Source organism: Muscardinus avellanarius, assembly GCF_963383645.1.
Source record: "Muscardinus avellanarius genome assembly, chromosome: 9".
NCBI lineage: Eukaryota > Metazoa > Chordata > Mammalia > Rodentia > Gliridae > Muscardinus > Muscardinus avellanarius.
In genome coordinates, this window is record NC_137795.1 from 95,436,667 (window position 1) to 95,450,563 (window position 13,897).

The following is a 13,897-nucleotide window of genomic DNA, read 5'->3' on the forward strand; positions in this document are numbered from 1 at the left end:
CAAAGATGTGGCCTTTGTTTGCCAATTTTTGGTTAATCAGTTTTCTAAACTGCCCCAAAATGCTGTTATACTCAAGGAGTGCTACTTCTCCAACTTGGAAATTAAATGTCATTTTATTATAGAATTTGATTTCTTCATGGAAAGAAATTGATCAGTGTTCATGTTACATAATATTTTTAATCTCGTGGTTTAAAATTATATATATTTCCAAGTGTCTTAAAGCTGTGTTCACAGATGGTATTATGCGGTGGATCCATACTGTATTGGAAAGGGAATGGAATACAGATAGGAAGGGCACGAGCTTTAGAGCCAGTCTGCTGGCTGTCACGCAGCAGTGTGTGACCACAGACAAGCCACTCAGCAGCTTTGAGCTCTTGTCTTATCTGGAAACAGGATGGACAGGACAACAGTCCTGACTCAGAGGTACGGAGAACAAATGAGTCAGTGCACATAAAATACTTAGAATGGTGCTCAGATGATGATAAATGGTGTTAAAATGGTGAAATAAGCATTAGAATGTCATTAAGACTCTAAGTGATGATGAACAGGTCTATGACAATTCCCAGGTTCACTGTGTTGTGGTGTAATTTCAAGGACTTTTCATTGAAAAATCAACACAAATTGATTTAGATCTGAGTACTTTCGAGCCTGCTGAAGTTTGAGTAGCAAGTCCAAGTAGCTGTGACAGATATGGCAGCCTGCTGCAGGGGCTGTGCATATATATAATGGGACTAGGTATTAGGAAGAGGACATAGGGTATATAATATCTTAATTCATTTTCAGGTTCATTAGCAAAATTTTAGAAAGTGATAGCTTTAAAATTTTTTAAAAATCTATCTAGTAGTGTCCAGTGGCTAGGACTTGTCTATGTGTTATTTCTGTATGTGACAAGATGCAGTTGCTATGAATGTTGCCAGACCTGTGACCCACTGTCCTCTCCGCCTGTAAATAAGGCTGTCCGTGCTGCGGCAGTGGCTGAGTGCACAGAGGTTGCTAGGGTGGCCAGACTCCTCTGCTTTGTTGTGCCGTTTACAGCTGTGCTTGGTGTACACCACAGTGGTTTAAAGTGCCCTGTATTTGACCCCGTGGTCAGCATTTCCTCAGTCGTCATGACTGGCGTTTGTCTTCACCTCACTGATGTGGATTTGCATGACCAGCAGTACTCAGGAGGTCCCTTGGCTAACGGCTGGGGTACTGACACTCAACCTCATAGTTCTAATAGCCTGTCTTGGGCAAGATTTACTGACTGAAAGCAGCACCCGAGTTATGCTGTTTAACATCGGTAGTTCAGGATAAATAACAGAGAATGTCTATCGTGTGTTAAAGTTGTTCAAAAAATTTTTCTATTTCTGTGAAATAAAAGCTTTGGAGATTAATACCTACGGTGATGTGTTAAGTTCTAGAATTTGGAGGAGATAATTGGGTGAGGAAGACACCCAGTAAGAAGACAGCTGGAGGAAGGGGCTGGCTTGCAGAGTGGAGACACGCCCTTTGTTCCAGAGCTCTGGGCAGGTCTCTACAGGGAAGGGGCTACCTCCACAGTGCACCAGGCCTGCCGGGGCCTCCTGCTGTGCAGGCCAGCAGGCTCACAGCGGGGTGACAGGAACAGCCCTGCTGCTCTGACCCACAGCACAGGAAACACAAGGGGACTGACTGCACTCCGTGACCTAGAATTCTTTGAGATCCTCCCTTTCCTTTGGGAATTCAGGGGAACACATGAGTAAGGCTCAGGTCTGAGGAATTCAGCCCTGTGTTGCTGTGGACCCTGGATTTCGTGGTCCGCATTTGCTAAGACACGAGAAAGAAAGCTCCCTAACAATGCTCATTGTTACCATGTTGTCTCTTTAGGACCAAGGTTCTATCTTATCCTTACTTCTTTTGGTCAGAGAACTCTGAAGCTCATCTTAAGGTTTTCTTGGGTGTCCACAGCAGCAAAACTCGGCTGTTTTTGCTGTTTCATATGTTAAAGCCTCCTGTGTTCTTTCCTGCTAAGAAGCCATGCCTGAAAATCCCCTAACTATAGGCTTTTGACTCTCCTTCCGGCTTCTCAAAGTGGTCCTTCCACTCCAGTGTGCCTCAGGCACCCGGAGGTCTTGCACGACAGAGACTGCTAGACCACACTCCAGAGTTTGAGTCAGTCATCTCAGTTGAGGCCCCCAAATTCCCATTTCTATTGCTGGTCCAGGGACCACATTTTAAAGTTCATTTACCCTGTAGAAAGGAAGAGACAAAAAAAAAAAAAAAGGAAAGAAAAAAAGAAAAAGAAAAATGCAGCGGTCTGGTGTGCCGCGCCACGTCACAACAAAGTTCTGCGCTACTTGTTCTCTAAGCACCGCAGAATCTCTTCACATCCACATGTCCCTCCCCAGTCATTATCTAAACAGGCTCTTTTCAAGACTGAACCTCCTTCTTTATGGGCCCCAATTCTTAAAACGAGAACTTACTTAAGTTTTCTGTGAACGTGCCTACATAACACCAGGCAGGCTACTCTACCCATTAGTACTCCAGTCAACAGGGTGCAAGGCGGCAGTGCTCTAGCTCAGCTCAGCACTGGCGCAGAGTTTTTCTATCAGTGAAGGAACAATTCAAAGTAAACTACCCACCAGTGTGCTGGTGCTGACACGATTACAACAGAATCAAACTAATTTGTTATAATCTTGTTCAGTTTTGAGGTTCAAAGTGGTCATTCATTATGAAAAGTACACCCTTAAAAATGCCGGTGGTTATGAATGCGGGAAATGCAGACTTCTAAGTTATGTGTAGCAACTTAAACGAGCCAGGGGCGAGCTGCTGGCCACTGTTTTCTCTAACACCTATACAAATACTGGTGCTCCACTGGCTACACCATGTTCCTAGTCAAACAAGAGGTTACTGAACATTCACACTGAAAAAGTTTCTATCAGGAGACTGATAAAAATTTTTTCAATCACTATTATGGTTTATTTCAACTTAATCTGTTTTTCTCTCTACTTTTTTTTCCCTCTGGGAGTATAATAAAACAAGGTTCACTGAAAGTCTGAGTCAACCAAGGTCTGGTATAGTTGTAGACAGACTGGAAAAGGAAGTGACAGGAACTCCGGAGGCAGGGAGAAAAACACTGCTGACGTGCGAGCTGTAGCACAATTCAAGTTTATTCCATTTGTTCTTGCAACACAAAACTTAAACACAGTATTATTTAGCATTCGGATATACATGAACTAGAATACTTATGAGAAAACCAATTGTGTCAAAAGTATGACATTGTGGAAAAATGAACTCAAATATATCAAAATGCACAAAGCACTAGTCTTCCTCCATTACTGCTTAGAAAGATATGATTGTTTCTCCATTTACAAAATAGAATCAGGACAACTTAAATTTTTTAAAATTTGCATGCAAAACACTGCAATTGCTTATTTATGTAGGAGGGCACTCTTACCAGCTTCTTCTATACACAACTGAGTACACAATATTGCATGAAGAAAACAGCAGCTCAGTTGATGTGTTAGGAAAAAAATCAAAAAGGTACATATAGATTTAAAGTTCATTATTTGGGGAAAGAAACCAGTGAACAAGGGCCTATTGTCGGCAGCTTCCACACGGCGCCCATCTTCCTCCTCCTCCCATGCCCCGCGCAGAGAAGAATGACCTGGGACACTCAGGTGCTGTGCTTGAACTCTAAGCCTACAGATGCCGGTCTGAAGCTGCTGGGGAATGTTAGTACACTGCAGTAAACAGGCAAACCACCTGTTTTTACTTGATATAGTGCATACGAAATGACTGATTTAATACAAAACTACAGAACATGCAAGATTTTTTTTTTCTGAGATGTTAAATATACTTCAGTGGAGAACAAAACCTACTTAACCTTTTGCTAATGCATGTAGTACCAAAAAAGCATAGTTTTAGCTTCTTTTCCTCAGAATATGAACATAAAGTATTGTGAATTTCTCCGCCAAGTGGTCAGAAATATATTATAAATAACCTAGCTTTTAAAAAAAGAAATTGTAAACCATCTTGGTTAGTTAGTCTACTCTATTCTATGTTTATATGTTATTTCTCAAGCAATTGCTTCATAATTATGGGGTTTACAAAATGGCTAAGAAAGAAGAGGGAAGGCAAAATAGCCTCTACTACATGACAAAGAACACCAGGGTAAACGGTACCAAGGAGCACGTGGTTTCAACAGCACGAGGGCGCAGGGCGACGGCAACGCACCACGAGAGCCAACGAGGACAGCCCACGTTGAAACAAGGGCGACAGTGCGGAGAACACCCTCGGCATCACGCAGACAGTCAGACTGACAGAGCACCCTCCACTTCCAGGCAAGAAGTCCACTCTAACAGGCCACAGCAAGACAGCAGAATTAGCCCGATATATCAAAGTGTTTAAACCACTACTGTGTGATTGTTTTCTTGGACATAGGAAAATTACAGGGTTAGATTAGTTGAAAGTGAAAAAGCCACAGGATTAAAAAAAGGGTTCGTGGGGACGGAGACAGACAAACAGACAGACACACACACACACACACTCACACACACACACGCGCCAACCAACCAGCAACTCATCAACAGAACTGTTGTTAGGCTGTTCTTGATAATAGCTTAACCCTGCTGTAGAATGCTACACTGCCTTAAAAAATCATTAGTTCTTTATTATCCGCAATCTGAAAATAAGTCCCTAACCCACCCTCCTTTAAAAATTTGAGGTACATTCAATTATTGCATGATTTGGCTAAGGGAAAAACCCTAATATTTTCAGTAAGTTATATGGATGGCAAGTCAAAGAAATCTTAATATGCAAGATATCAAATTTAAGGTTATATGATTCAATTAATTTTACTGCTCATGAAGCAAACATTTGGAGAAGTGTCTAAATTTTCTGCAGTTCATAAGAACACCATTTCAGGGCACTGTATTCTAAGAACACAGAATAAATTCTTAAATTGTCACACCTGATGCAGCGCATGATATTTTAGACAGAAATTAAACTGTATTATGCAGGTGGGTTGGCATATGTTCAACAGAAGTCTATCAACAACTCAAGGAAACCTGGTAACAAGCCTATTTTTGAAATTTGTTCAAACTGCAAACCTCACCCCATGATCGCTTTGGTACACTAAGTAATCAGCATGGAAGATGGGGCTAAGAGACGTTCCAAAGAATGCTCCTGATTCTCCAAACATAATTGAGGTCGCGGCGTCCAAATAGCAGATGAAGAAATCCACAGGCACGAAGACAACTGCTCTCTCTTTATATGATACTAACAAGCTTATGGCTATGGTTCTATTTTTAATCCCCTTTTACTACCAGCAGGAGTTTGAAAAGTGTTTCAATGTTACATAAATGTCTGACTCTAGAGGAGAAAAAAATATGCATACTGGAATGATTCCTCCTTTAGACTTCTAAAATTTAAGATTTTATAAATAAAACTAGTCAGTTTTATCTAAGGAGACATGAAATCCTCATTGAAGGGGAGAGAAAATCCAAAGTTCAGTTACCCAGCAATTTAGGAGTGCGCCCCTCCTCACCTTAACTGAGCTTTCCCATAAGCTTAAAGTCGCGGGGGAAAGATCTGGTCACAACCACAGGCAGCGCTCTTAACTGTGCCAGGAACCCCAGGAGAGTGCATTCTTAAGGCAGAAGGCTGGAGCTAATTGCTTATCTCAGCACCCTAAGTTTACATCGCAGCAGCCACTACTGCTCACAGTTAGGGCTACCAAATAAGAATTGGCCTTTGTATAATCAGACCTTCAACACAATCTAATTAATGAATTAGATAGGGAGCTGAAAAGGTCAAACGTCCCTGGCACGTTGTGTCTTTGCTCTCTCTTGGGTATAAGCTGTGTATTTTATTAGAAATAGAAAAGAGGCTGGCTCGATCAGGAATCCCAGTAAAGGCCTGATCACAGGTTTTTCCCCTCCTCCAAAACATTAGTTTTTGTTTGTTTGCTTTGTTTTCTGGTAGTTTGATTTGTTATGAATTTCTCTCTCCCCTCACCCCTCTTAAGGTATTAGCTGAAGAAGCTGGCAGATAGAGTGACAGACAGACAGGCAGCAGTGTGAGGCCACAGGAGAGTCATTCTTCCCGAGTTATCAGTCCGTCACCCATCACTGGAGAAGAGCTTTGATTGCCTGGTTGTCAGTGGCTTCAAGGGCGGTCAGTCCATCTGGACCTTTCACAGTCTTATCAGCACCCTGGAAAAGAGAGGAAAGGGCCTGCATCATCAGCCGAACCAACACGAGGAGAGGAGAGCTAAGAGGAGAGAGTGGCACAGCCTAGTGTTTATACTGAGAATGAAAAATTCCCCTCCTAATGGAGTTCACTGCCCTCCAGAAAAATAAACAACGAACAAGTGGCAAGATTACGAGTTAAGCTCATAAATATGCTGTATGATTCTCTTCTAGGCACTAGGAAATAGAAGCTACAAATGCAACCTGACATTAACACAGGCAATGGCCACCTTTGTTTACATTATGGCATACTTACCCAATTAAGCTTTAAGAAATATCCCTGTATGTGTAGTATGAAATGGGAGACAAGATAATCATTTTTTGGTAGAAAAAATTAGGAATTCCTATGATGAAATTGTTTTTTTCTTCTTTGTAGCATTTTCTGTAGAGTGGCTACCTATTTTATACATTAAGAATACTATACAATACTGGTCACTTTAGAGACTCAACTAACTTAGCAGGAATGACTTGGTAAGGGGGAAATCTTCAGTGTCCTGGAGCACTGTATCTGTAACGTGGCATTTTAGTTTTGAGATGTGTAGATGTACTGTTGTGTCTCTGCTGTATTATCTGTCTGCCCTTCCTAGAATGAGACTCCATGGGAAAGAGACTCCTGTTTTTATCACTCACCCCTATATTCTAGCACCTAGAAAAGTGCCTCCTGCCTGGCAGATAGACAAATTTGCTCTCAATCCAGGTCTGAGCCTTTCATTTACCACAGGCAAAAACCACCTTCCCATCTGAGGGTGAGCTTCACTAGCCCAGCCGCGACCACTATTTATTCGCCACACAGCCTCAGCGGCCCACCCAGCGCCCCTTGCCCACTCTCATGCATTCTTCTGTTAGTTCCTAAGCTCACAGACTTGTCTAGGTGTCACGTAAATGGTCCTTTAGAGGCTACTTCTAGTTGAACTTGCAGGTCTCTCTGTTAAATATATGTTCTCATCTACAGAATTTCTCACTAGTTCCTGAACATAAAAGGGCATGACTTCATACATGTGGGGCTCCATATGGAATGTCTTAATTCCTTTTTATTGGCAAATCTACCCATCTATTTCAACAAATATTTGCTGGATGTTTGCTGTGTACACACTGTGTTAGGGACTGGAGAATCAAAGAAAATGGAGCAGGAGAGTCTACAAGGCTGGCTGGCGTGGGAGGCCGAGGAGCACGGAGCACCGAGCTGAGGAGGTGGGCAGAGCCGAGGGCACAGGCCTGCTGGATGAGGCAGTGCTGGGCAGTCTTGCTGAGTAACACAATCAGCCATCCCAGGAGGAGGAGGCAGCAGGCATTCTGGGACATCTTCAATTACCACAAGGTCCTCCTCAACGGCACTAGGAAAGTCTCATTTTCTAACTAAATTTAACTGTTACACGGAGGACAAGCAACTCAGTCAAGCGGGAGAGAGATCAGCGCCTGAAAATTTCAATTCTATGCAGTGAACTCTTGCATCATGGGTTAAGTGACAATGTTGGGATCATTACTCCAAACAAATGAATTTTTGTTCGTTTTGATGGCTGCTGCCTTTTACAACTATCATTTGAAACTATAATTCTACATAAGTAAGAAGTTTTATACTGTGGTGAACTTCTGCTGCTTTTTATCCTTCAGAGTTTATTTCCCTTCTTTTGGTAACAACACCCTGATTTCATCATGGGGACTCCTTTGTCCCTGCTGTGAATCTTACGGCTTTTAGTCAAGGTGCCATTTGTTTTAACATAAGCAGGATGCTCTCTCCTGAGTCTTGACTAGAGTCACGGCTCCCTTCTCTTCTTGGCCAGGTGCTCCAGCCTCAGGAATTCCATCAGTCCAAATCTTTCCAAAAATGTTTTTTTCTACTTGTCAGAGTCAGTTTCTGTCTGCTTTTTTTGCAATAAAAAATATTTAGATGACACCGGGTGTGGTGGCACACGCTTGTAATCCCCGCGCCTGGGAGGCGGAGATAGGAGGATCGCCCAGGTTCGAAGCCAGCTGCACTGGCTTAAGAGACCATATTTCCAAATAAAAAGTATTAGGTCTGGGAGTGTAGCCCGGAGGTAGAAGGGCTTCCACGAACCCCAGTACCACCAAAAAAAAAAAAAAATTTTTTTTAGATGATAAAATAATTTCAAAATTTAAAATTACCCTTTTCTCTGCAATTTTAATACTCACTTATGACAAAAAACTTAATATAGAAAACATAATTATAATTCTATAAACCAGATACAATTAATGTTCATGTTTTAAATGAAATTAAGAAAACATTTCATTTAAAATACCATAAAAAGGGTAAAGTACTTAAATATACGTGACAAAGCCAAACTAGTTCTTTTAAAAAAGATGAACCAGTTCTGTCAACATAGATAAGAATATTAGGAAAAAGTGATTTTTCTGGTACATGATGCAGTTACTATAGCACTTAATTATATTTAAGTGCTCATTTTAAGTTCCAGTGATTATTTCCAAGCTATTCGAGCTATCTGTATTAGATTTATCATTGACTTCCTGATACACAGATAAGGATAGTTCATCACCACCACCTATACCCTTACTTTCTTATTCTTAAAATATTATCTTAAAATACCATTCTATTAAATACTATTCTTAAATACTATTCTTAAAATACCATCTTAAAATACCATTTTGTTTCTTTATATTATTCCATCAATTATGACAATATCTCATCTCTTATAAAGTAACTTCACATGATACTTCATCTAATTTCCCATTATGCACTCTACCTAACTTGCCAAGCTTTTCTATTTTTAAGATTAACTGCTCTTTTCTGGTTTGTAAAAACTGTTTTGTTTATTGGCTGATTTATAGAGTTAAAAATAAATATTACTTAAATCATTTCTAGATAAGTACTGTGCATTATTGTACCCAGAGGACTATGATGAGTTTTCTCTTTGTTGTTCCAATACTGCAACCCTGCACAGACCTCACAAAGGACAACATCAAGGGGTGAACCCAGAGTGAGCACCTGAGTATCCAGTCCTGTGGATTCATTTACAAATAAGAAACTTTTGAACCTATCGGTTACTGTTAGGATATACAGCTATAACAAAGAAGGCCTAAAACATACTCAATTACACCCAATGTACTCCTCATAAATGGTCTAGTGCTAACTGTACCAAGGAGGGTGGACTGGCTCTGTCCTGGAAGGACATTTGGAGTTTTGGGTTCTTTGCATCATGATGGCTGAAGCTGGCTCAACTCTGCTTTCTGCTTCTAGCCTGCTAGTCTGGGGCAGCAGGGGGGGAGTCCACAGCAATTAGCACCACACTGTAGGTGGTGATTTGAAAGTGGAAGACATTGTCTGCGCACATCCCTTAGCTCAAATTTAAAAGACACAGCCATACTTTCTGCAAGGGAAGCTGAGACACAAAGACTAGCTAGGATGTTGTGCAACTGAAACTTGGAGTTTTCTTCCCCTAAAAGGGGAAAACGTGAGTGTGGCAGACAGTTTGCAGCCTGACCTTTACTCTTGTGAAACATTTTGGGTAAGCCATTAAAGTCCTGCACATGCCAATTTCGACCATCATTAATGGTATCTGAACCATGACAGCCACATCCCCAATCCAACACTCACTCTCAAGACGTTATTCTCCACATTTTCCTGTCTTTCGAGCCCGGTTCCTTCCTCCAGAACCAACTCTCCCCTTGCCTGTTCCCTTTCCTCCATGACTGTCCTGTACTCGCTGCTATTCTCCACGATTCTTGTCTCTGGAACCCTTCGCGACTTGCTCAAGGTCCTTTTCATTCATCATCCCAGTTCTTCTGGACTTCCTGCATGGTTATCAAGTCTTTAGACCATACCATGGCTAAGGTTCCCTATTTGTCTTTGTTTCTCTGTTGCTTCAGGATTTTCATGTAAAGACATTCGGATGCAATAGTTTCCTATCTGTTTTTACTTCTCACACACCATGCAATGCACACTCTGTACATCTGTTTGAGAGATCGTGCTCATGCAAGGCTAACCATACCGCTCACCTTCCTCAAGCCTTTAATGGCACCCTCGCAAAAGAGAGCGAAGACAAGCCATGCACAAGGAGGTGTACTCTGCTCGCTGCCTACCTCCTGGGGTCCTATTTCTCTGCCTACCCTCCTGTGTGTGCTGCACGCGTGCTCACTCACCCCCGTGGCACTCTCACTACTGCTTCTATTTGGCCTATATTTAGAGTGTGATTTAGGTGATAATGTTTTCTGAAGTAGGAAAAGTTGCTATGGCCAAGTTCAAATGGCACAAGCCTATTTGTCATTCTAGGAACTAAGTCTTAAGGCACTACAAGTAATTAAAAAGTCACACTTTTAGATAACCAAGTATAATGAACAATCTCAAGTCATGCTATCTCTGCTCATGAATAGCTGACAGAGGGAAAGATAAGATACACGGCACAAAGCAACAAGAACATACCTCCTGCTGGCCACCTCTCTACTTCCTGCTTCAGAGCACCCGATTCTACTTCATACCATCAATCCTTAACATACCCAGAAAACGGAATCACCAACATTTCAAGAATGAAATGCTTACTATTTTACCAAATATCTACAATTATATATATTGCATGATTATTTAGTGCTGCAGGATTTCATAACATATTCAATTTCATGCTTAATTTGCACATTGATACAGGAGACACAGTAAAGACAGTTTCTGGATATTCTGCAGCATCTAATATAATATGAAGCAGAGTGAATGCTATGTCCCTTAGATTTCTGTAGCAGTTTTCAGCATAATACTACTGACACAAAATCTTGTTTCTTCTCAGAGCAGCCACAGGAAGTCATACTGTTAACTCCATTTTATAGACAGGGGTTCTTAAATTCAGAGATTAAGAAATTTGTTCAAAATCAGTCAGCAAATGATAAAAAGCCTTTTGATTCTAAATCCTGTGTCCTATGAAACCTTTTGTCACAATTACTTATTTGTGCCTCTTACAGGAAAATGTAAAACTTTGTAAGATGGTATACATGTGTTGCATTCTCTCATCTATGGAGTATTCTTAAACTGGAGAATATTTTCAAAGACATTCAATTCACAAGTAGATTCAGCAAATATTTACTAAGCTTCTATCGAGTGCCAGATGTAGTCTGTGGTAAATTAAATTTTAGTGGTGCTCAGTCTGCTCACTCATTTACGTGTAGTTAATGGCTGCTTTTGTGCAATGGTGGCAAATAGGAGAAGCTGTGACAGAGGCCACAAGGTCCAAAATGCCCAAAATATTTACCATCTGGCCCTTCACAGAAATGTTCGTTGATCACTGTTCGAGTGCACTAAAAAAATGAGAAGCTATTTCTCAGATTTTTACAATCTAGCTAGGACAGAGGAAGGAATAACATATGCAAACACATCAGCATGGCAAGTACTCTACTAAAAATAGAAGCACGAGTCAATCCTACCATCTCTGAGGCTCAGGATAATCCTGAGGTATGATGCTATTAATTCCACCGAGTCCAGATATCAATGACTTACTGGTTATTAGGTTTAGAATCAGGTCTTAAATTGAGGCTTCCTAACTGCATGGGCAGGATCCTTCATCTGCACTATTCTGTCTCCTCACAATGCGTTGCGTGGTGAGACCACACAATGGAGAACTTTAATTTACCTGTTGAGCTAAGTGTTGCTGTTGTCTCGTCCCGTTCACAGCCTCAATTAACTCTTAACAGGCAGGTACTTCAAAAGTTTTCCAAGTACTGCAATTAATCGCTAACAAAAACTAACAAACGAAACCCATAAACATATATGAGAAGCGAGACACATTTTACACTGCATTTCATTTCTTATTTGGTCCCAGTGACTACAGTTTATTTTCAGTTGTAGAAAAAATGGTGGACTTAATTCTGTCACTCCTTGTGAAATACAATTTTAACACTTCTAGCACAATCACATTTTAGCAAGAACAGAAAGACCATTTAAAGGTTTTAGATAAAAATTCATCATGAAAAGATGAGGATGGAGTAAAGTATAAATGAGTCTGCAAATTACTCCTTTTCAAAGACATCCCGATATTAATCTGTTACAATACTTATGAGGTGGAACATCCTCAGTTTTAGAAGTTTCATCTGAACTTGAAACAAATTTATTTTCATTTGTTTTCAGGGAACCTTTTCTTGCAGCCTTTTCTTCCTTTTTCTAAGTACATCAACTCTGACTAGTCTTTGCATTTATTGAGAATTCATGATGCGTGCTGGGCATTTCCACAGTGACTTACATACATTTTTTTCTCATTTAACTGCTTGGCTATACAGTACTGATTACAGATAAAGGTTTTGGAGCCAAAAAAAAAAAAAATGTATTTGAATTCATCTCCCTTCCTTTATGGTTTGAATGGATCCCTCAAAGTCCATGCGTTGGAGACTTAATTCTCAATTCAAGAGTGTTGGGAGGCAGGGTGTAACAAGAAGTGATTAGGTCAAACTGGCTCTCCCCTCAGGAGTAGATTCACACCATCACCAGGGAGTCAGTGTTGTACTGGGGATGGAACAGAAGGGTATTCTACCTCCCAGCTACACTCCCAGCCCTATTTTCTCTATTCTTTATTTTGAAGCAGGGTGTAACTGAGTTGCAAAGGGCCTCACTGATCCTCCTGTCCCAGCCTCCCAAATGCTGGGATTACATGCGGGCGCCCCTACGCCCGGCTCGTCAGTTATTATCAAAATGCATTTGTTACACATGCAAGTCCAGCCTCTTTATTTTTTCTTCTGTTGCTCTTCCACTTTCTGTCACAGAAGGATGTGGCATAAAGGCCCTTGCCAGGTACTGGCATCATGCTCTTGGACTTCCCAGCCTCTAGAACTGTGGACCAATAAATTCCTGCTCATTATAAATCAGTTTCAGATATTCTGTTAAAGCAGCAGGACACAAACTAAGACATCTTATCAGCTAAATGAGTAAACAAAATGAGCTAACAATGGGCAGGGTTGTGTAGAAGATTTGTGAGACCTATGAAAACAGCGTTACAATTGATCAGTTATTACACGGTAAATTTTGTAGCTCTATCATTTTGGTAGGTCCTTTATGGTACCTTTATCTTAAGATGGAACAATTCAGAAAGATAATGCTGAGTTCTTTGAGGGTCAGTAGGTTCTAAAAGTTTCTTGAAACCAAACTTGTCCATGTTAAATGGAATGCAATATTGGGAGTTCCAAATAATGAGAAAATGTGTGTAAGCCAGACATGGTGGTGGCACATGATTGTAATCCTGGTACTTAGGAGGCTGAGACAGGAGGATCACAGGTTCAAGTACAGCCTCAACAAGTATTGAGACTCATCTCCAGTAGTGAGATTCTGTTTCAAAATAAAAATAAAATAGGGCTGGGGGTATGGCTGGGAGATAGAATGACTGAGTTCAATCCCCAGTATCATAAAAAAAAATATGTTTGAGAATATACAAAGCCATTTGGAGGTAGGGTAGTGAGTAATTTCAGAAAAAAATGGCTTTACCTATAAGTCTATTTTGCATATATTAAAAAGAACTGACTTCCAGTCCTTCTATCTTATACATTTGATTCTCAATTCAAGCAGTAAAATCTGTACCATAAATACTTCCCTGGGGACGCAACAATCCTGGTATTGAGAAGGATATTCAAGTTCTCTTATTAAGTGCCTGCTTTATTTTAAAAGCACAATCTGTTTATCAGAAACATCAATGATAACAGGTCAGATGGTTTTCCGTATTTTCTTAGCAGACTGATTTTTTTTG

The 13,897-nt window shown here is 40.7% G+C and overlaps 1 protein-coding gene across 1 annotated transcript in view; it reads right to left on the minus strand.

The window, feature by feature from the left end:
- Positions 1 to 6,089: 6,089 nt before the first annotated feature.
- The window catches only part of MTPN (myotrophin), a gene marked incomplete at both ends in the record, with an annotated part of 38,945 nt that continues 31,137 nt past the window's right edge, over positions 6,090 to 13,897 (minus strand). The window contains one exon of the mRNA XM_080701072.1: positions 6,090 to 6,176. Within this exon, the coding sequence (XP_080557198.1) occupies positions 6,090 to 6,176 (87 nt within the window). The remainder of the gene's footprint in view (positions 6,177 to 13,897) is intronic.